The sequence below is a fragment of the Anopheles marshallii genome, chromosome 2 (genome assembly GCF_943734725.1).
Source record: "Anopheles marshallii chromosome 2, idAnoMarsDA_429_01, whole genome shotgun sequence".
Lineage (NCBI taxonomy): Eukaryota > Metazoa > Arthropoda > Insecta > Diptera > Culicidae > Anopheles > Anopheles marshallii.
In genome coordinates, this window is record NC_071326.1 from 77,534,768 (window position 1) to 77,555,278 (window position 20,511).

Below are 20,511 nucleotides of genomic sequence, written 5' to 3' on the forward strand. Positions count from 1 at the left end.
CCTCAGGAAGAAAAGAAACAACAGGGGAATAGGATTTAATTTACTGCTTTCTCTGACGGTTTCGAGGATTGACGAAATCATCGTGAGATGAAGGTGTGTTTGGTGCAGTAATCGCCCCAGCACCAGTCAGTTCTTGTTCCGGTGGATACGTTTTGAACGGTTTTGTGCGCGTTGAAAGGAAACATACGTATTTTGAAAAAGAATACCTAATTTTGCGACAAGCACAAAGCAAGGATATTTTTGTTTATATACAGCTACAGACTACAATTATCTTGTCCTTCCTTCAAAACCTAAAGGTTAACAACCCTCTAACCCCCTTTTTCATTCTTCCTGTTGCTACACATTTGTCTGTCTCCCAATGTCAACGAAGCACTTTACAAACGTGCACACAGAAATAAATCAAAATTGTAATAACGCTCGAAATATCAAAAAGGATCAAACGCAAGAGATTACAAAAAATAATCAAACTTAGGAACGCGGGCGCCGAAAGCGGCCATTACGTTGTGTCCCGTTCGAAATGCGGACACGCGAGGTAATATAATAGAGATAGAGAGAGAGAGACCGTTCGAATGTCAGCGGCACACGCCACACACGAAATGCTTGCGTGGGTTTGCGTACACCTAGTACAAAGTACAAAAGCGAGACAGAAGCAAGAAGCGAGAGACACAGGGAATAAAAGAAACGCGGCAGGAGAAATCGAACTATATATTGTATAACTATATATTTTTTTAATTTTGCAAATGAAGTAATTTAATAAACACACACACACACACACACACTAGAAGGTGAATGTTGTGTGGGTAGAAGCTAGCTTTAGGAGATCGCCAACAGTAATGGGGTAACTGGATGGGAACCGCAGAGTTATCTTTAGTATCTTATTTTTCATTAGCTATTGGTATATGCTCTCGAGGTTTAGCAGCGTGTGCGTGTGTGTGTTGTGAAGGGATCGAATTGTTGAGCATAGAATTTCTCCGATCGAACGAGAAACACAGGTTTAGGTGTTTAGGTTTCATTTCAATTTTTACACTGTTTGTATTGCTTTAATAATAACGTCGTCGTCAGTAAGTCTCTTTTGTTAGTGAGATATGAACTACATTACATGTGATTTTCTTTCACTTCTGTTCTTGCGTTCTTCTTCGGTACAATTTCCTCATAACTCATAACTCTCTTTTATTTCCTTTCTGTTATTTTTTTTTAGTTTTCTACTAGCAACACATATATTGCATATTGGAACATATGAAACAATATGCAATTTACCGAAAGACAGAAACACAGTACACACACACAACACAAATTCTCTCTCTCTCTCAGTTAAAAATATATCAATTAATGTAATTATTATTTTTAATTAATTTAGCCACTTTGTGGTGGGTGAAAACAAGTTCATTTGGTTTTGTGTATAATTTTCTCACGTACGATTCTCTTGTGTTTTGTGTCATAAGCTGTGCAGGCTGCTGCTTCTATGTAATATATATGTAAATGTATAAAAAGCGTTAAGCAAGCTCTATAATCAATTTGCAATGGCAAAAGGCCTTGTGCAAGGGTTGGAGAGATGTAGTTATATAAGTAAGCACTTTTCAATGGACAATTTTAAACAAAACTAAACACAATTTGCTTGCGTGCGTTCGTTTAGTTCGGATGTGTGTGTGTGTGTAGAAGTTTTGGAAATTGTTTTTTGCTATAAATAGTGCTGGAAAAGTTGTAACGGTAACGCACGGACACATCCAATCAACTACAAACACTAAGTGAACGCTAAGTGAAGGAACGAACACGAAAAGAAGCACACGCACACACGAGAGAAGAAGAGATAAGTTAAATCGCTTGTGTACATAGGGAAAATAAGCGGCAAGCAGGAACGATTTACTAACATTATTGTTTTAACAAATTTGTTAAAAAGAAACATTTGGGACACTCTTTACTACTTAAGTTGTTAAGTTGTTGACGAAAGGCAAACACAACACAGAGTTATGTTTGTGTGTGTGTTTCGTTGCATCCCAGTTGAAACACATCCTCGTCTTTGGTGGTGTGTTTTGCGGTTGTGTATGTACTATAGGGTGTAAGCGAGAGGTAACCAGTAGCAGCAAGCTTATACTAAATAACTTATTAAACAGAGAAGAAAACCTAACTTCGCCCCTAGTGTAAGAAACAAGAAGAAAATAACAGGACGCATTACTCTTCTATCCCTCTCTCTCTCTCTCTCTCAAAGACAAAAAAAGGAAAGTGAATTTACTCGATAATTATCAAAGTCACTGGGGAATGAAAGGTGAATAAAAACACGGTAATCAATTACAAACGAAAAAAAAATACCCAATCCCATGTGGTCATCATTTACATTATTTAATAGAAGAAAAAAAACGCGAAAGCTTTGTAAAATTTGGTTGTCTGACTGTACATAGTGAGTTGAGTACAGTGAAGCATGCGTAAAGAAGTGAAGGGTGATATAAAAGAGAGGGAGAGGGAATTGTGGTGGGTTAGGTAGGTAGGTGCGCATGGAATAAAATGGATTTTATGACATGAAAATGATAAAAATATATAATTTGAGATACAAATGAAAATTTCAACATAAAGACACGCGCGTTTTTTTGGGTAAAGAAATCATCCGAAAAGATCAGGGCGAGAAAGGATGATCTTTCTCATTCTCAATCTCCTGTCAGTTGTGAAAAAAACCTTCCAGTGAATTCTTTTAAGCAGTTGAAAGTTGCTTTTGTTTTGCGTGCGAAGTGGAGAAATTTATACAAAACGGTATTGATTTTAACAAACCAATATTCCGTATAATAATTGTAGGGGTAAAACAGTAAAACATTGTAATTCATACTAGTCTGGAAAGTGTGATTAATATTTCAAAGCAGTTCGCTCATTGCTGTCGTAAAAAAGCGAGCTGCTCTGGTACATCAGTCACAATTACCAGACTAGTACGAATTGCAATGACCAACGTGATAAGGCCAGTTGATGTATGCATGGGTTACTCTCAACAACCCCAACCGCTGCTAACCGTTCCTACTGCACTTTGAGGAAACTTATCTGCTTTATAGAATTTTTATAGTTGCGGCACTCACATATGCCTTTGAGACCTTCGAATTAGTCCGAAACCCTCATGGGGGTAATCGCTACAACAATTAACTTTACGAGCTGTACGATGAACTCATTATCGCTAGGCTCCGGTGAGTTGGACATGTCATGAGATTGACACCGGACGACCCATACCGAAAGTTCCTTGTAGGTCATCCACATGGACCAAGATGGTGTTGATGCATCCACCAGAAAAAAATCGGGATAATATGTTGGCAGTTGGGTTGTAGCACCGGAAATGTAAATATTATTCTATTTATTTATTTAATATGCAATTTCTTTCAGTTTTATATTAAAAAAATCTCTAAACACCTTTTCGATTGCTCCCACAGTGAGAAAAGTGCGTAACAGCGAGATTTACCTTTTCTCACCCAGTGCCGTTTCACTGTAGTGAACGGATCGGGGTAAAGTGAGAATAATCGTTCTCACTCTCACGGTAAGCGGATTGCATACATTGTTGATCTTCCGAATTTGCCCGAATGTATGCAAATCAATCGAAATGAAACGCAACCAATGTGTTTAAGAGTTGTGTTATTATTCTTTTTATTATTAATAGTATTATTATTACTTGTTTTGTTTGGCTTTGTTTGTTCTGCTTGCTTTCAAACTGTGGTTCGCACGCTTGCTGCAATCTCATCCAGCATCCAGCATATAGGCGCCTACGATGCTTTTGTTTTCTTTCTGCTTTAATGCGCTTGGGTTCAACGCGCCTTGCTTCAAACGATTTGTGCCTTTTCCATGTTGTCGTCCTTTTTCGTCCGCACGTTGACATAAATATCAATTTGCTTGTCGCTTTGCTTTGTTATACTGTTGCGTGTATGTCTGTCTCTTTGCGTGGTGACAAAATGCACTTGCTAAATTGTATTGGTTTTAGTTTGTTTGTGTTTTTTCCCTTTTTTGTTTTTCGTTTTCTTGTAAGAGGAGGTTTGCCATGTACAGTTCACACACTTTGTCCTGCTTGCACTGCACCGGAAGCACCGGTGTCTGGCAGCAACGCGGTGAACCATTTGACGGGGTCGGTTTTCACAATTTTCACAGTCGTTGTTTAATGTTTTCTTTGTTTTTTTGTTTCGCTTCATTAGTGGCTTCTACTGTTTGTCTCATCATAAACGTTTGTTTTTTCTTCTTCCTTTTTGCACATTGGGTAAAAGATTGACCAAAGGGAAAGGGATGCATTGTTGGGAGCGAGGAGGGGCGGGGGTTGTTTTGTTCCATGTGTGTATGTGCTTTTCTTCTTCGCAGTGCCTTGTAAAAGCATTGGTTTCATCTGTCAAAAAGTGTTCTTTTCCCGTTTTTTTTCATTTGAAATGATTGAATGTTCATAAAAAGACAAGTTTGGCTGGCTTTTAACTGCTTAGACTTTCTTCTTCACTTAGTTTCTCTATAAACTTAATAAATTTCTTTTTTGTAGCACTTTCTTCTTTAGTTTCTTCCTCGTACACAATGACACAAAGACGCACACACACACTATTGAACGATAATGATTGAAAAATCGACTGTTTTTTGTTAATCCATCCCGCACTAAATGCAAAGTTTTACTTCTTCTTTTTTATTGACTTTCAAAAGGGCTTTTCTTCCTCTTCCCAACAAACCGCTCTTGGAACACTCTCTTTCTTTAGTGGAGCTGCTGCTGTGGAGGCATTTTGATTGGATTGAAAGTGGTTAAACAATGTTAAAAGGCAGACACGCAGCCAGCAGGAGAGAAATCTTTGGGAAAAAAACATTGTTATGTTTTGTTTGCAATTAACAAAAAAAGGAGCCACCGTTCCGTCAACCATGGTTGACCGCGAGGAGATACGTTGATCGTACAGTACCGTGTATATAAGTGTATATAAATCGGAATGCGGAATGTCCTGACTATCTCTGGCCATTTCACTCAAACTCCAGCTAAATTTGTGCGCTTTCGTCGATTGTTTCATCCCATCAGCGTGTCTCGTTTTAAATTCCTCCCTTTTTTTCTGTACGCAGCATAGACCCAAACCTTCAAAATCCCAAAATGCTTTCAGACGAGTTTCCGGGCAAAATACAAAACAAACGTGAAAAAGACCCACCACAGGCGGTGCATCTTATTCAGGTCCGGGAAACTCGCACACTCCTAACCTGTAAATCCCATGCCTCCAATAAATCCATCGACAAACGACAACAGTAATTAATGTATCTTTTCCCTTCCTACCGAACCGTTCCTTTTTCTTCCTGCTGCACTTCTAACCTGTGCCTGGGGCAATGTGCGCATGCACAACGCGCCTTCCTTAAACAGGAGAGAGAGTTCCATCCGTTCGCCATTAGTTTGATAAAACGTTAAAACACTGAGGGAAGCTGGCTGGAAAGGAAGAAACGGGGAAAGGAAAAGTCCCGTGAACGGTTTCATTTCTTCCTGAGGGTGCGCATCGAACAAACAGGTGCCCGACAGTCTCTAAAACAACAAGACACATACATACAACTACAGACAGGAAGGCTATCCGGGAGGAGGTGGCTCTACAGTAAACACACCCGGAAAATACACACATTACACAGGCGCTTAACCTGGCAGCAATGGGAAATAATCGCTATCTGCTGGGTAGTGTGGGTTGTGTGTACTTATAACGTATAACGACGTGTTAACATAAATATATCTATATTATATACCATTGGATGTATATTATTCTGTAATTAATATGTATATATATATATATGTGTGATTTTTTTAGCGTTCATTCTAATTCTCCCCCGCTTATCTGTCTGTTCCCCTACTGCATTCGTCCTTTTGGTTACTAAAGTGATCACCCACGCATATTAATTTGCAAACCACAATAACACACTTGTGGTTGTGTTTGTGTGATCCCTCTATCCCTCGATCGTTTGATTCCGCTTCCGCTGATGCAAATCCCTCGAACAATGGTTCATTTTTTGCTGTGCGTTTTAGTCTTTCCGGCGTCTTTGGAAGACGGGATTTCAACAGAACGAGGGAAGATGATGGAGGGATTCGAAAATATGCGTGTGTGGTGCGCGTTGTTTGGCATTGAAAGCCCTCCAAACAGGCTAACCAAACAACCCCGTGGCTGTGCCAGGAGAATGTGAGCCGGAAAACGACGTCCCAGTAAACGAAAACCCTTAATCCGGCGCGGTGCGCCTCTAGCCATCGCTATTGTTGCTGTCCTCGGTGGCGGCAGCATGATCGTGGCCGGGGAGGAGGAAGTGGTCCGGCAGTTGGAACCGCCCACCCTCGCCGGCCGTATCTCATTTCGGCGTGTTGCTGCTCGGCGTCCACCGGTCGAACTCGATGCCGGAGTCGGGCGAGATGCCGGTCGTGAACGGGCCGAGCAGATCGATCGCCGCCTGCGTGCACTTGCACTCCACCTCCACGCACGCACAGTTGTACTTGACGGCATGGCGCGAATGTACCTGATGCAGCGCATGTTTCGGCTGTAGCGGATGGTGATGTTGCGCTTGGTGACGCGACGATGGTTCAATACCGGCCGAACCCGAACCGGACGAACCAACCGAGCTGGCACTGAACGGGGTGGTAGAAACGGAATGTCCACCACCACCACCACCGTCGTTTGAGGACGTTCCACCACCTCCCACTCCAGCGCCAACGGAAGACGATGAACAGGACGAGGCGGCGGAGGAAGAGGACGCAGAGTAGAGGGCCTGTTTGGCGGAAGCCGACTGTGTCGGGTCAATGTTCAACTGCTGCTCGAAGCTGTGCAGCTGCTGCATGAAGTGGAAGTTGGGCGAAACGTCCGGTTTGCGCGAACGTACCAGCAGAAACGCATCGTTCAGCGAGAGGGTCCGGGCGAACATAAGGTAGGCGAGTGTCACCGTCACCGAACGGGACACACCGGCCAGACAGTGTACCAACACGCCGCACCCATTTGAACGGGCTTCATCTAAAAGGGGAATACAAAAAAAAATACTAACATTAGTCAAAGTGTGACAAGGACACAAACCCCCGAAAACTTACCGATGAACTTGATCGCATCCGGGAAATGGTTTGCTAGGTCACCGGCCTGCGACCAATGATCGGTGATCGGTATCTGCAGATAGCGTATCTGGCCGTCCCTTTCGAACACATTCGGCAAATCCGGTGTCACGTTCAGAATGTACTGCAAGCGGGGGGGAAAGAATGGCAAATTAGTACTCAACCTCAAAACCTACAACCCGTTCCGTTCGTTATGGTGCAAAACCTTACTTTAATGTTGTACTTTTTCAGCGACTTCAGATCCTCGCTGTGGGATGCATTGCCAAGGAAGAGCCCGGGCAGTATTTCCACCGGTTCGACACTAACGACCGACTCCGACAGGTAGTTGGTGCTGCTTTCGCAATCGGACGACTCGGTGCTGCTGCTACACGCCGAGTCCGAAAATGGGATCGAAATGCGGAGTGATCTGTTGGGGAGAGAAAGGGGAAAACAATTGTAAAGTAAAAAAAAACTTAAAGACTCGTAATGTAAAATCGTATTTGAATAAATATTATTTCATTAGCAAACAGAAAGAATTCTTTACCACATGGAAAGATTCCTCCTTTACTCCCGTTTCACATCGCTACAAATGTGTTTGTCCTTTTGCTACCTCTTCATGACGCAGTTCGCTCCTTTTAATGGCATTATCCGCCTGACAGTATGCAATCGGTACAGCACCAATACATTGATGGCCACATTTAAATAGCATCTTTAAGACACTAAGATGATTTCGATGTATTTCAATCACTGTGTAACAATAATATATTTTTTTAGGATTCTTAAATAATAACTAACATAATAACAAAACAATAATAAAAAAAAAAAATATAGTTTTCAAACATTATTCACGAGGATTACAATTTACACTTGGCTTATGGAAAACACAATCAGATGCGGTTTGCAATATTTGTAAAGCAAATATTTTATAATTTTTAATTATTTTTTTAAATTAAGCAATTTATCTGTAACAGCATGCCAGCAAATGATAGAACCAGCAAATTTACCTAATCTTGTGACTCGCGAAACTTTGAGACGAGTCATTCATATGAATCCCCAGCGAAGAGTCACTCAAATCATGAGTCGACACTCAAAATAATCATGAATCCTCATAGATTTATGAATCTCCAAAGATTCATGAGTCCTCAAAGATTTATAAATCGTCAAAAATTCACGAATTCCAGAAAATTCACGAATCTCCAAAGATTCATAAATCGTCAAAAATTCAAGAGTCTCCGAAGATTTTTGATTTCTTGAACATTAATCCTGGAAGAATTACGAGTCTCGCAAAGATTCATGAATCCTCAAAGATTCACGAAACTTCGAAAATCGATAAATCCCCTAAGCTCATGATTTCTGTAGGAATTACGAATCTCTGTAGATTTACGAAACCCGCAACATTCACGACTCTTCAAAGACGCATAAATCCCCGAAGATTAATGAGTCCCGGGAATCCCATTACAAAGGTTCACAAATCCCTGAAGATTTATGAGTCCTCAAAGATTAATGAATCGTCAAGTAATCATGAGTTTGCGTATGTTTGTATTTTTAGCATATAGAACTGATGTCCAAACTATTGCTCTTCGATTCTAGTTTATTCTAGGAACTACGGGTTTATTCTAGCAACTAGTTTAAAATTTGATTATAATAATTCTAATTTAAGTTTAACGTTGTTAGGTATTTATTCAAATACGGGGATTCATACATCTTTAGAAAAGAGATCTAGCGTCGTACAGTTCATAACTTTGGATCAGATTCACTCAACACTGTTTCGAACGGTTTATACTTAAACATTGCTCAGTGGGTTGCATACATTTAGGCGGAAAGTGTTTTTGTAAGAGAATCGTTTTAACTGTCGTACAGATCCAAAGAAAAGTAGGCTGTGGATAACGAAGCCACAGAGGGACGTTGTTTGTCTTATCGCATTGGGACTTTAAACAGTTTGCGGCACCTAATTTCATCTATTAATTGCATTTTAACCACTAATTATGTCCACTAAAGTACAGTTTGTCACGCTATTCTTTAAAAAAAACTCGATTAACGATGTATTCCTCCAAAACGCCGCGTGTCACACGATGACTGATGTTACCAAAGCGTTTCCACACTTGCTCTCACTGTCTCTTCGTTTTTTTCTCTCTAGATACCGGAGTAAATTACCTTCGGCTGGTGCGAAAGCTATACAAACTGCCTGTGCGTACTACTTCGGGAGATTCGATCGTCCTGAGACAACATGCCGCCGTTATTGCTGATTCAGCTGCCGGGTTTGCTGCTGCGTCTGCCGATGCTGTAGCTCCATCTTCAAGCGTCACCACCGTACGAGCCAGATTCATGTGTTTTGTTCCCAAGCTATAGCTTAGCGTGTATATTACCGCACCGGAAACTAATACCGAACGCTTTGCATCACCCCGCCTAGGACGGGTACGGGATATGGTACAGACTGCCTGACCGACAATCGTATCATCACGGGAAGGAAAGCGATACTAACTTCAGGGATATGGCACACGGACCAAACGACACTGTGTTAAATGATGGATGGATTTTTTGTTGTTGTTTTGGGTTGCCTTCAATCACCAGCATTTGCTCACCTCCTTGCCAGACACATTCTCATCTTCACCTTCCACGACACGTGATTCGTTCGTCGTTCAGCCTAACCACTCCACTCGTTCAGCCACACTATCGGCCAACAATGCTTACAGCTATGATATGTGCGTACGGTTCAGCAGAAGTTACTACGAAAGCCGCACCACACTGCTAAGCCATCGTAGAAGAATTGGTATCGCGCGAGTCACCGCGCGTCCCACTCGACGACGGACGCTCTACACATTCGCGACGACACACACGGACTGTAGCGTTGTTGCGAAAACCGTTCTGTCATTAACCTTCCGGTGCGGTAGCCGGCCGAACGTACTCTGACGGACTGGGATTCGACGCACGCTGGTCGAAGGAACCATTGACGAGCAGTCAGCACCAGGGCGCAACGTTGGAAACAACCGGGATCGTAGTAACCGAAGCACGCGTTGTGTGCGCTGCCTGCTGCTCAATGGAGTTCCCATCTCGTGCCGGACAGAGCGCGACGAATGAACGCGCGCGAGAGCGGAAGAGAGAGAGAGAAGACTCACAGACTCATGTAACTGCGCGGTTGTAAATGGTAGACGATGGACTCCCAAACCCTCCGCCCACCCCAGCATGAAAGGTAAAGTTGTAGTGGTTTTGGGGAGGAGGGGGGGGGGGGGGGGGATGTATTGCCTCTCCTTTCACCATCAACGTAGTCTTCTACCACGCAATTTCCACGCTTCTCTCTCTCTCTCTCGCTCTCGCGTGTACACAACGCTATTCACCACCAAACCCACGCACACACAGAACTGGGGTGGGATGTTGAAGAAAAAAGGACCAAAACATGATTTTTTTTTTTCGGGTTGGCGTCCTTTAGCGTGGTGTAGCGCGCGTGGTGGTGTAATATAAATATCTTCTCAACCTGTCAGCCTACAACTGGACCACTTTCTCACCGCCCGCAAAAAAAAGCCGATGTCTAACCTTTTCTTACGGCAGCAGCATTGTGTACCGCTGCTATTTGCATCCACCTTCGCAGAAATTTAATCACTTTGTAGGAAGTAAGGTAACAACCCTGCTAGATTAGAGAGCAAACAACAAAAAACCCAAGAAAGAGAGAGAGAGAAGGAGAATGATAGTATAAAAGCAATTTACCATCCTTCGTTGGTTTTCGGGCTACTTTCATGCTTTCTCGAAAGCGGACGAGATTTTGCTACTTGTTTTGGCTTCGCTTATCCATTTTCAAAATTAGGTTGCGTACGTTACCGAATAAAAGTGGGCTGCGTACGTACTTTTGACAGCTTTTTTAACTGTGGGAGTTACATCTTGATTCTGCTTTCTTTTGTTTGTATCGGTGTTAGTTTGCGTTCGTTTTACGTTGCAGTAAACTTTAATACGTGTATCTAATTGCTTTCAACATTAGACACTTAACTAAACGGGTCTTTTCAAAAACACAAACATTGGTTAAATAAATAAAGCAAATATCATTACTACAACAGTGAAAATGAATCCCAAGAAATAATATAACAACAATTTAACTTTACTCAAACGAAACACTTGCCCAAACAAACCGCGCGAGTGTACACTCCTGCTAAACAAATAAATAACAAAAGGAAACAAACGAAAAAACCAAATTCTAGCGAAAATTCAGCATTATTTACCTTAATCCCATCAGTTGCTCCGTTGCCGCACAGCCCGTCTGCAGGTTAGCGTTGATGACTTCATCCTCGCACCACTCCGGAAATGACTGACGAAAGTTTGCATAGCCACCTACACACAGCCACCCGCGCGTCGTGTTCCAAATGCAAAAGAATGAAAAAGAGCGAGAGAGAGAGGAAGAGAAAGAAATAGCATTAGTTTTTAGCATTTCGTTCCGGGAGAATGTTTCGAGCATGGAATTCTGGCCACCACCCGTCACTAAAATGTAATGCAAACAAATGTTGGGCGGGGGGAGGGGGGACCGGGGCGCCTTCGTTTACATAGTCTCATTCCTCCCCCAATCATTACATCGAAACAATACTTCCGGTAAATGTTTTTTTTTTCTCTGTCTGTTATTATTATTGGTCATGATTGTGATTCTACCATGTTTATTGGATGACGCGATGTAACTAAAGCGCGACTGGGAACGGGAATTACAACTCAATCCGGCGATATATACACAAATGTGTGCGTCCATACCACGCTGACTTGGCTGCGTACGTTACGGGTAGAGACACGGTTATAAGCTCGCCTACGTAAAATCCCACCCCCAACCCTTCCCACCTGCTATCAATTCTGGTCTTGTCTCGTCGTCCGTCCACCAACGAATTCATTCATGGTTTCTCGTTCATTCATCTTTTCGTTACCTCCCCCCTCACGGTTCGCACATTGACGTCCTTGCGGTGGCGATGTCCATGTGAGTAGAGGGAGTAAGAGGGGTGGTGGGTGGGGTAAAGGGAGTTGGAATGTAAGAGTTTACTCACCAACCAACCACCGGTTCCACTTGCCCATAAGCACCGATAATGATCGTATATACACACACACACACACAGCAATTCCCGCTAAGCTTCCGAGCATTTCTTACTACTCTCGACCTAACGATGGCGCCCACACACACACACACACACGCATTACACCCACACACCATCATAACAGCATGTAGGGACGGTTTGTGTGCGGACGATCAAAACAGAAACCGAAAGTAAAGCAAACCGAACCGAGCTAAAAGGCGCGCGTGGGCGAGTTTGGAGGGAGGTTTTGCTGAGAATGTGTCGCAGGAAGTCGTCTGTCGTCCCGCACACCAAAACCATCCCTCTTCTCGCAACTACCGCAAAAGCGAGCTTGATTGTTGTGGCCATGTGGGCGTTGAAAGCATTTGCATCAAAGCCAAGGTGTATACACACACACACACACATTTCGATTACACGTGGCCCCCATTACAAGAAGTCTCTAGAATCACCGTGACAGCGGGGTGTGGAGGATGCATCGGGGATGGAATTCTGCTCCATACCGGAGAGAATTTACTGAGGTCCGTGCGAGGAGAAACTCCATTCTGACGCTATCGTTCTAGCATCACAAAACCCTTGGTTCGCCCGATCGATACCGATTTTGGCCGGAGAACGATGCGCGCTAGACACTGTACATAGGGCACCAACGATGAATCATCGCTTGTGACGTAAACCAGTATATGTAGAGAGCGAGAGGGAACGATGAGACCAAGAATTTGCCGAGGGAGATTGGTGATTGGTGGGGCATCCGGAGTTTCCACCTTTCCAGCAGAACGTTCTCCCGGGGGTCGACACAAAAATCTGTGGCCGCTCTTCAAGAGCGATTCTCTGGGGCTCAGGTCTCTGGAGCATCTGCTTTACAAATGGGTGTTTGCAGGTGGTACATACGTCCTGGGTGAAAGGGATATATGTATGTAGTAGCTCTTATATATCAACCCACCAACGGAGGATGTCCAAGCAGCACCTTGCATGGAGTAGACCGAAAAAAACAAAATCGAACGCCGGCAAGTTCTAGCGTGGGAGTTCTTGAAGCTCCGAGGCGTATATAAGCGTGAGCGTCGTCTCCATTGTTGAGATGTTACATTCAATCTCTGCTTTTGAATCGACGAAAGCACACCATCACCAACCCGCTGATGGAGGAGAACACGGAGGGAAGCGACAGAAGCGATTCATTGAGTAAACTTATTTTTAGGATCACTCAGAATCTGAAGGGGGTGATGGGGATGCCCGCTGCAGCAAATCGAAAGCTGGCGCGGATTGGGTTCCGTACCGAAACATTCCAACTTCCTTTCTTCTCCTTCAGTGTGGCAAGGTATTTCTCACGCGGTCAGTACCCATTAATCGGGACGGGGTAATGCTTGCCACAATGCTACCCAATTACGCGTGCTGTTACTTTGTTGGATGTAACGGACGCCCACCTGCAGCGTTACATCGCCGAAAACCACCACCCCGTACGGTCCCCCGAGCTGCCGTTGATCCAGCGCCGGTGGAAGGGGCGAGTTGTGATGGATGTCTAATTTTAGCCAAATCGAAATAGGACACTGAAAAGGACGCCCGCTGCCCGGTTCGGTGGACGCCCACGTGCGCAAACCGTCTGCTGCAGACACCGAACCGGGCAGCAGGTTCCTATCTGCAGCAGGTCGGTGTGTATTTATTCTATCGATGCGTCTATGTTTAGCTTTCAATTTCAGATAAGCTGGCATGAATGAAACCGAAACGGCACATAACGAGTGGTTGACATACAAGCGCCTCACATACAATACATATGCACCGGTTTTCCATTTCCGGGAGAGGGGAAATGGCCTGTTTTATTCCGCGCACCTGTGCTAAAAATATGCTGCAGCAGAAAAGCTTTGCCACTGCTATTTGTGTGCACCGGGGCTGAAGTGAACTGTTTGCGACTCGGAGCTTTGTTGGTTTTGATAAGCTGTTTTAATTGAAAACTAGCTGGTAAACGAAGTGAAAGCTGTGCTTTATTTATAAATTAAACAATTCATATTGAATAGCGCGGTAGAGACCGGGAACGCTAGTGATGGGGAGGTGTAAGGAACGTCATGTGAAAAAATATCAATCATAGTCTCTCATCGATAATGAATGAATCTATTTAACTTTTATCTTACACAAATGCATAAACAATATACATCGCAGCGCCGATTATCCGTGCTCCGCGGGGCTTGACGCTTGCCGGATAATCGGATAGCACGGATAATAGGCACATCTGCTTTTTGTGATAAAAACCAGCATCATGCGTAGGGTATTTTTTTGGTGCCTAATTTATTTTTCCTGTTGTCAGTTTTTTACTGTTGCAAACACGTCTTTTATTCTCCTGTTATCGGTGTTACCCGACGTTCAGATCAAATTACCTTTGGAACTGTCATTTCCGAGCTGCATCCGGATAATCCAACACCTGATAAAATGGGACCCGGATAATCGGTGCTCCACTGTAACTATATTTATTGACACTACAACCATCAGACCAGCCATTTTTTTTTTCTTGAAACGCTTAATTTTCATTACATAAATTTTTGCAGTAAAACAATTCTACCACAGCTGATGCGTGACTTTTACATATCTTTTATGTATAACGAACTCAAAAACGTTTTAAAACACAATCTAGGACATTGAAATTGTTTGTAAAGTGATCGTCAATGACAAACGCTTAAAACGCTTGGCAGTTCTAGTGTTAAATAATCGCACCGATCAAGCGGCATCATTGTGGGGTTTTTATTTAAAAAAAAACCATTCCAACATATTGCCAAATCTCAGCTAATTACGTAAGTGACACAATTCAGTCCAGCCTCATAAATCTTACGAACGAATCGTTGTCCTCCTACGCTGCTGAAGCTGCAAACATTCCGACACAGGCACAATCGTAACGTCAAGTGCAGACAATGTGAGTGAAAATGAACAACTCATTCACATAATACCTTGTACCTAGTTACGAGTTGATTAGAACAGAACCGAACGGCAAAATCGTGAGCCAATCGTTGACATAACTCGGTCGCTATAGCTCCGTTTGTGAGGCAGGACGTTCTGGTTCCATTTTCTCTGTAAGGTGCCGCTTGTTAATGTCTAACGTAGGAGGCATTTGGACAAAGTAGAGTACTATTATGAAAAGCAAGGCAATTAAACGGGTTGAGATGACAGGCAGTACCTTAAAAAAAACTCCAATAAATTCGCGAATGCTACTTAAGTGGACTGTTGTGTTATGAGTAGTAGTTGTTATACGTAGAGAGCACTACATAATCATCTGATTCCAATAGTTATTCGGGGGAAAATTTTAACTTTTTCATGTATATGGGCATCATTAGATAGAATTATGGATCTGGTTGACAGTACGGTATCATTTTACTGACGTGACCACCCTGTAAATTCAGTGTAAATAATGACGTTATTTGGACGAAAAGGCACGTGAACTGGTCATAAAGCTTAATTTTTCTAACTTATCCTATGATCTGCCTCATAATCTGCCCATTTCAGAAAGCGGTAGAAAGATGGAATGATTTCACATCTACCTCCTCATATTTCACTTTGAAAAGAGTCCAAAAATAGTTCCAATTTTAACTTGAATGCGGAAACCCTGCAAAATCTTGAAGAGATCACCCACGAGGGGAGTTTCTTCTTGGAGCTGATTGATAATGTTGAAGTTAGTTGTAAAATTGTTTAATATGAATAATATGTTTGAAGGCCACTTTACAGGGGTTTCTTGTTCAAGGGCGCAAATTGTGAAATTTATTTCGATTCTTTTTAAGTAAATTTTGTACAAATAAATGAAGTATATTTACTACTTTTTAAGACTTTTGAGAAAACAAACGTTTCACTATCATGTCAAAATGGGGCAACTTATAAAGCTTTCGACAGCAACTACTTCATGTTACAAAAGAAGGAATAGATGGACGAAAATGTCTACTTTGCCCTGTAAATGTTCAACTTCAACTAGGAAAAAAAACATAGATAGGGTCTAACTTTGCCTCTTAAACACAAAAAAAAAACCTGCAAAATGTCCCAATTTGATAGCCTTTCTGTGGGAAAACTTTAGCGCAAGCACTAGATATTCTAGAGATTATTAAAATTACTGCCAGTACCGTACTGCAATCTGGTTGTGTTTGTCGCACCCCCGAGCCATATTCCGAGACGAAGTGCGAATGTTTACGCTGGCAAATTCGCTTCTTATTACTGGACCGAACCGGTTGGTATTGTTTGCCCCCCCCCCCCCCCCCCGGGGAGACTTATCAACTAAACCCGCCCAAGACAAACGCCACGTAACGCAACGAGTGGAACGTGTCTTTTGCCTTCGCGGTGTGCAAATTACAGCCACCAACCACCCAAAAGGGCAAGCAACGGACGATGGAGGCCGGCGGGAGACACTACCCCACACGGTGCAGCTGTGTTGGTGTTTGGGTAAGCACCACCTTCCCGGCGGGCGGTGATTTGCGTGGGTGTAGTTTCATTCATAAGCTTTTTATTGCTCCATTTCTTCTTCGGTCGGTGGTGGCGCGTGCTTTACACTCATTCGACATTTTGTTATACCGTTCGTTTGCTCGTTCTCGTAAAAAGGTGATATCGTGTCGCCACTGTAAACCCACGCGGTCCGGCGTGGAACGGGATTCTTTTACTCATCCAACACATGACACAAACACCCTGCCCGGCGGCTGGGTGTGTTGGTGGGCGAAGGCTAATGGGGTGTCCCTGCGGTGGTCGGTGATCTAAAATGACACCCCCGGAACACAGCCTGCGCTCAAGAAACCCCTTTTGAAACCCCGTGTGTGGTACATAATTTTGTGTTGGTGAATTTTGAGCTGTCACTTCCAAAGGGTCTCCGCCAGAGAAACGATCGATAATTCATTTACAATCCATCATGCATCATGTGCATGGGAAGGGTAAACTCCTACATTAATTTGTCACGATCACCCCAAAAAGAAAAACCCCGCCCCCCTCCCTTCTATTGCTCCAATACATCCATCATCAAACCAGCAGCCAACCTATCGCCGGGTTTCCATTCGACAAGTGCCACTCATCGATCGTGAGTTCTCCCTCCCGTGCGCCACCCGGTTCATTGAAAAAGATAATTTTTACGATGCCTTTCTCCGCAACCCCCGCAATTCGAGGGGGGTTGCTCGGTGGGTCTGGGGTGGTGTAAAAACGCCCTTACACAAGGTTCCGCTCGGGGCAGCTGCGAAACTGCGCATGCCCCACATCGGTGGAGCGCGCGTGGGATTCATTCAGAAAATTGTGTTGTGTGGATCGATTTCTGCTCGGCCAAAAAATGGTGCACACACACACACACATACACCGAGGGAGTAAGGTGGCCAGTTTTTGCTCTCCTCTTTTCTGTTTTTTTTGGTGAGGTAAAGGAATATAGATTACGCCACAGTGAGCAGAGAAATAGAGGAGGAAAAAAAACATTAAATACGTGCGCACGTTAGAAAAGAACTTGCCGAAACTTTTAACAATGTGCGTTGTGTGTTTGAGGTTTAAATTCTTTTAGAAAAACAAAGTTAAACGATGAAAGACAGTAAAGAGAGGAACGAACTGCTGTTATTCGATGTATTATCATCATTTCCGTTCTGTTTGCCCACTTTTATCTAAAATATCTTTCTTAAATATTCTTACGTTGCTTACCAGACCAGTACAAACGAATCCAAACAAAGAAAAGCTATCGATTTGGAACGTGGCAGTGCCCCGTGGACACAGTAGCACCTTTAATACCCGTTTTCCACAAGGAAACACACAGCGGAGACGGTTTATTCGTACACGGAACGCACACTGGACATGATATCGCATGTTATATATTCCACTTGCAGAAAGCCTAACGTATCACAAGCACGCTAGCACCTGGACACGCATGCGAAAGTGACAAATGAAGGTGGAAAGCGTCAAATATCGCATCCAGTTGAGCTGAACTTCATTCGTTTAAAGAGCCCAGGCATGCAGGCAAATGTTAAAAGGGCAAAGTAATAATTCTTTGTTTGGTAGACTAAGTGAACTTCGCGCCGAGAACCTTCTCAAAGCACTTGCTACGACACAGCAGTGAAACGGAACAGTCGGAAACCATCAACCGATCGCCGGAAATAGCGTTCCGACGCAACGCAACCGTAACGAAGACAATCAGGTTTGATTTGCTTCACGCAGTTGCTGCTGCTACCACCAACATTATGTTTGCACCCGGCAACGAAACAAAGCCATCAACCGTACGTCCACAAAGCGATGGAACTAATTTCGTAGCGGAAGTGACTGCAAAGACGCCATAATGCCACGACATTTTAGCCGTCTTAAAAATGCGCGATCAACGCTCATTTGTTAACATTTTTCCACCATCTTTTGGTGCCCATTCTTGCGTGCCCAGGAACAAAACGTTCGCCGGCAAAACGGCCCTTCAAAGCGTGGCAACTGAAGCAAACTTTTTCAAGAACTCCGGTTGTGCAGTGGTAGCGTCACGATACATTTGTGCGGAATTCATGCGAAGCTTTGGTGGGCATTACGTCATACGTCGGTGACGTCAGCGCGAAAGCTTCTACCTTCGGACGAATGAACACTGACAGAAGGGGAGCTTTTCCTGGTATTGATGCCTAAATATGATTTTTGGACGTTTGTTAAGCAGAATTGGGGAAGGAAATAACATTCCCGAAACAAATCAAACAAAGCACTACTATTGCGCAATTTGTTTAATATACCAAGTATAGATATTAGGAAAGAAAAACTTCTCTTAAGCTCCTGATTACATCAGTGAATCAACGGCCCTTTGTTGCGTGAGTAATGCCGAACGGAATCACGTACGCAGCCAGCTACGTATTGTGAGGTACCAGGCGCCCGCTTCAAATAATTTTAATCAACACATATTTGCCCGGTAGCAGGACGATAAGCGCACCGAATATGAATGTTTGCTACCCACGTCGATCAACAAACAAGCTGAGGAAAAAAAAACAATTTAAATCTAAGAGTGTAGGGGACAGATTTACAGACTCTGGGGCGCGCTTTGGTCTGATCACTGATATCAATGTGCGCGTTTCGGTGGTACTGCCAACCGCTGGGTTAGACGTTCCGTTTTCCTCCTACGTGAACATTGAAATCATCTCCGTATTATCCACTGCCTGAGGGCGCTCCAAAGTTTAGCATTCTGGTGGGCAGCAATTGCCTTGCTGCCGATTCGTGCACATATCCTTGTACGAAACTCACAAATAAAAAGCCACACATCACCACCAGCAGCCACGCGGGAGCTTTAAATAGAGGACTCGCCCGAGAACAACATTCGAAGTCGGTCCCCGTCGTCGCTGTCGGGTGCGTATCTGTTGACGCCAGCTCGATTTATTTTGTGATTTTGGTCTTAAAAGAAAAAAGCCGACCCGGTGCTACCTTTGGTAACGTCTCAACGGCACCTACGCACGTGCAATTTAGACCGGCTCGTTTGCCTCCTACTAGCTTCCCAATAGCAGTTGGTAAGGTTTTTTTGCGATGCGTTGGACGGGATTGCGAGGGACGGTTCTTCTGTTTTTATTTTCTGCGAATACGCCTCCACGAAATACCGCCCTCGACCTGTGCCGAGGATAATGCTTCTCTCTGTCTGTGTGTGTGTGTGTGTTTTTTTTACATATATAGTTCAACGATCAAGGATATACAGTAGCCAAAACCAGCAGCAAACCCGTGGTACACCGACGCGAGAGACCGCACAAGGGAGTAGAAGCGACCCGAAGGAAACCAGTGCTAAGTGAGCTGGCTGTTACGTACGCCCACGCTTTGCAACAAAAACGACAGCCCACGCAAAATGCTGCTACACCAACACCAGGAAAAAAACAACCCTCGGTTGCAATAAAAACCTCCCCCGAAAGGACAACCTACTGGGCGCCTCCATCAGAACACGTGGAGGGAAGCGAAGAAGTGTGTGTGTGTTTTTTTTTTTGGGCGGTGTGTTTCTCATCTTTGCCATCATCATCATGATGGTGATCATTGATTTTTGGGTAGTTTTCCATCCAACCTCATCGTGCGCCCACGCGTTTATTCTTCCCACAGCGGGAAAAAAAGGAAAGCGAAAGCACAGACACGGCAGCCCGCACCATACGCAGCTGCGCATCCTTTTCCACGAGCAGACCCCGCTCCGTAACACGGATAACCCATTGGAGTTAGGATGGTACTATATTTGCTCTCTTCTCTCTTCACACACCCGAGGCTCCCACAAAGCATTGATGCGAAGTTCTGTTAGCAAGCTGCCCGGGTCCGCCTGGCGAGAGCGAGAAGCCCGCTGATGTCCTGTGCTGCGAATGCGAGAAATGAGTGCCGGTGGTATGCTTTTATGAATGAGCGCCACCTCCAACGGGGAACGACAGCGAATGGGAGAGCACAGAACGCTTATAATTAGCTCGCGCGCTTCCTACGCAAACCGCCCGTAACTATGCAATCCGCAAGGCAAAATGTTCTTAATTTTTCAAGTGCAAATTTAAGCGCTAGTAGAAAAGAGGGCGTTGATATACCATA

The 20,511-nt window shown here is 43.8% G+C and overlaps 1 protein-coding gene across 1 annotated transcript in view; it reads right to left on the bottom strand.

The window, feature by feature from the left end:
- Positions 1-6,285: 6,285 nt before the first annotated feature.
- Positions 6,286-20,511, bottom strand: part of LOC128719783 (dual specificity protein phosphatase Mpk3) — a 28,287-nt gene continuing 14,061 nt past the window's right edge. The window contains exons 2-5 of the mRNA XM_053813420.1: positions 11,218-11,326; positions 7,241-7,436; positions 7,013-7,154; positions 6,286-6,938 (exon numbers count right to left, since the gene is read on the bottom strand). Of these exons, the coding sequence (XP_053669395.1) occupies positions 6,286-6,938; positions 7,013-7,154; positions 7,241-7,436; positions 11,218-11,326 (1,100 nt within the window). The remainder of the gene's footprint in view (positions 6,939-7,012; positions 7,155-7,240; positions 7,437-11,217; positions 11,327-20,511) is intronic.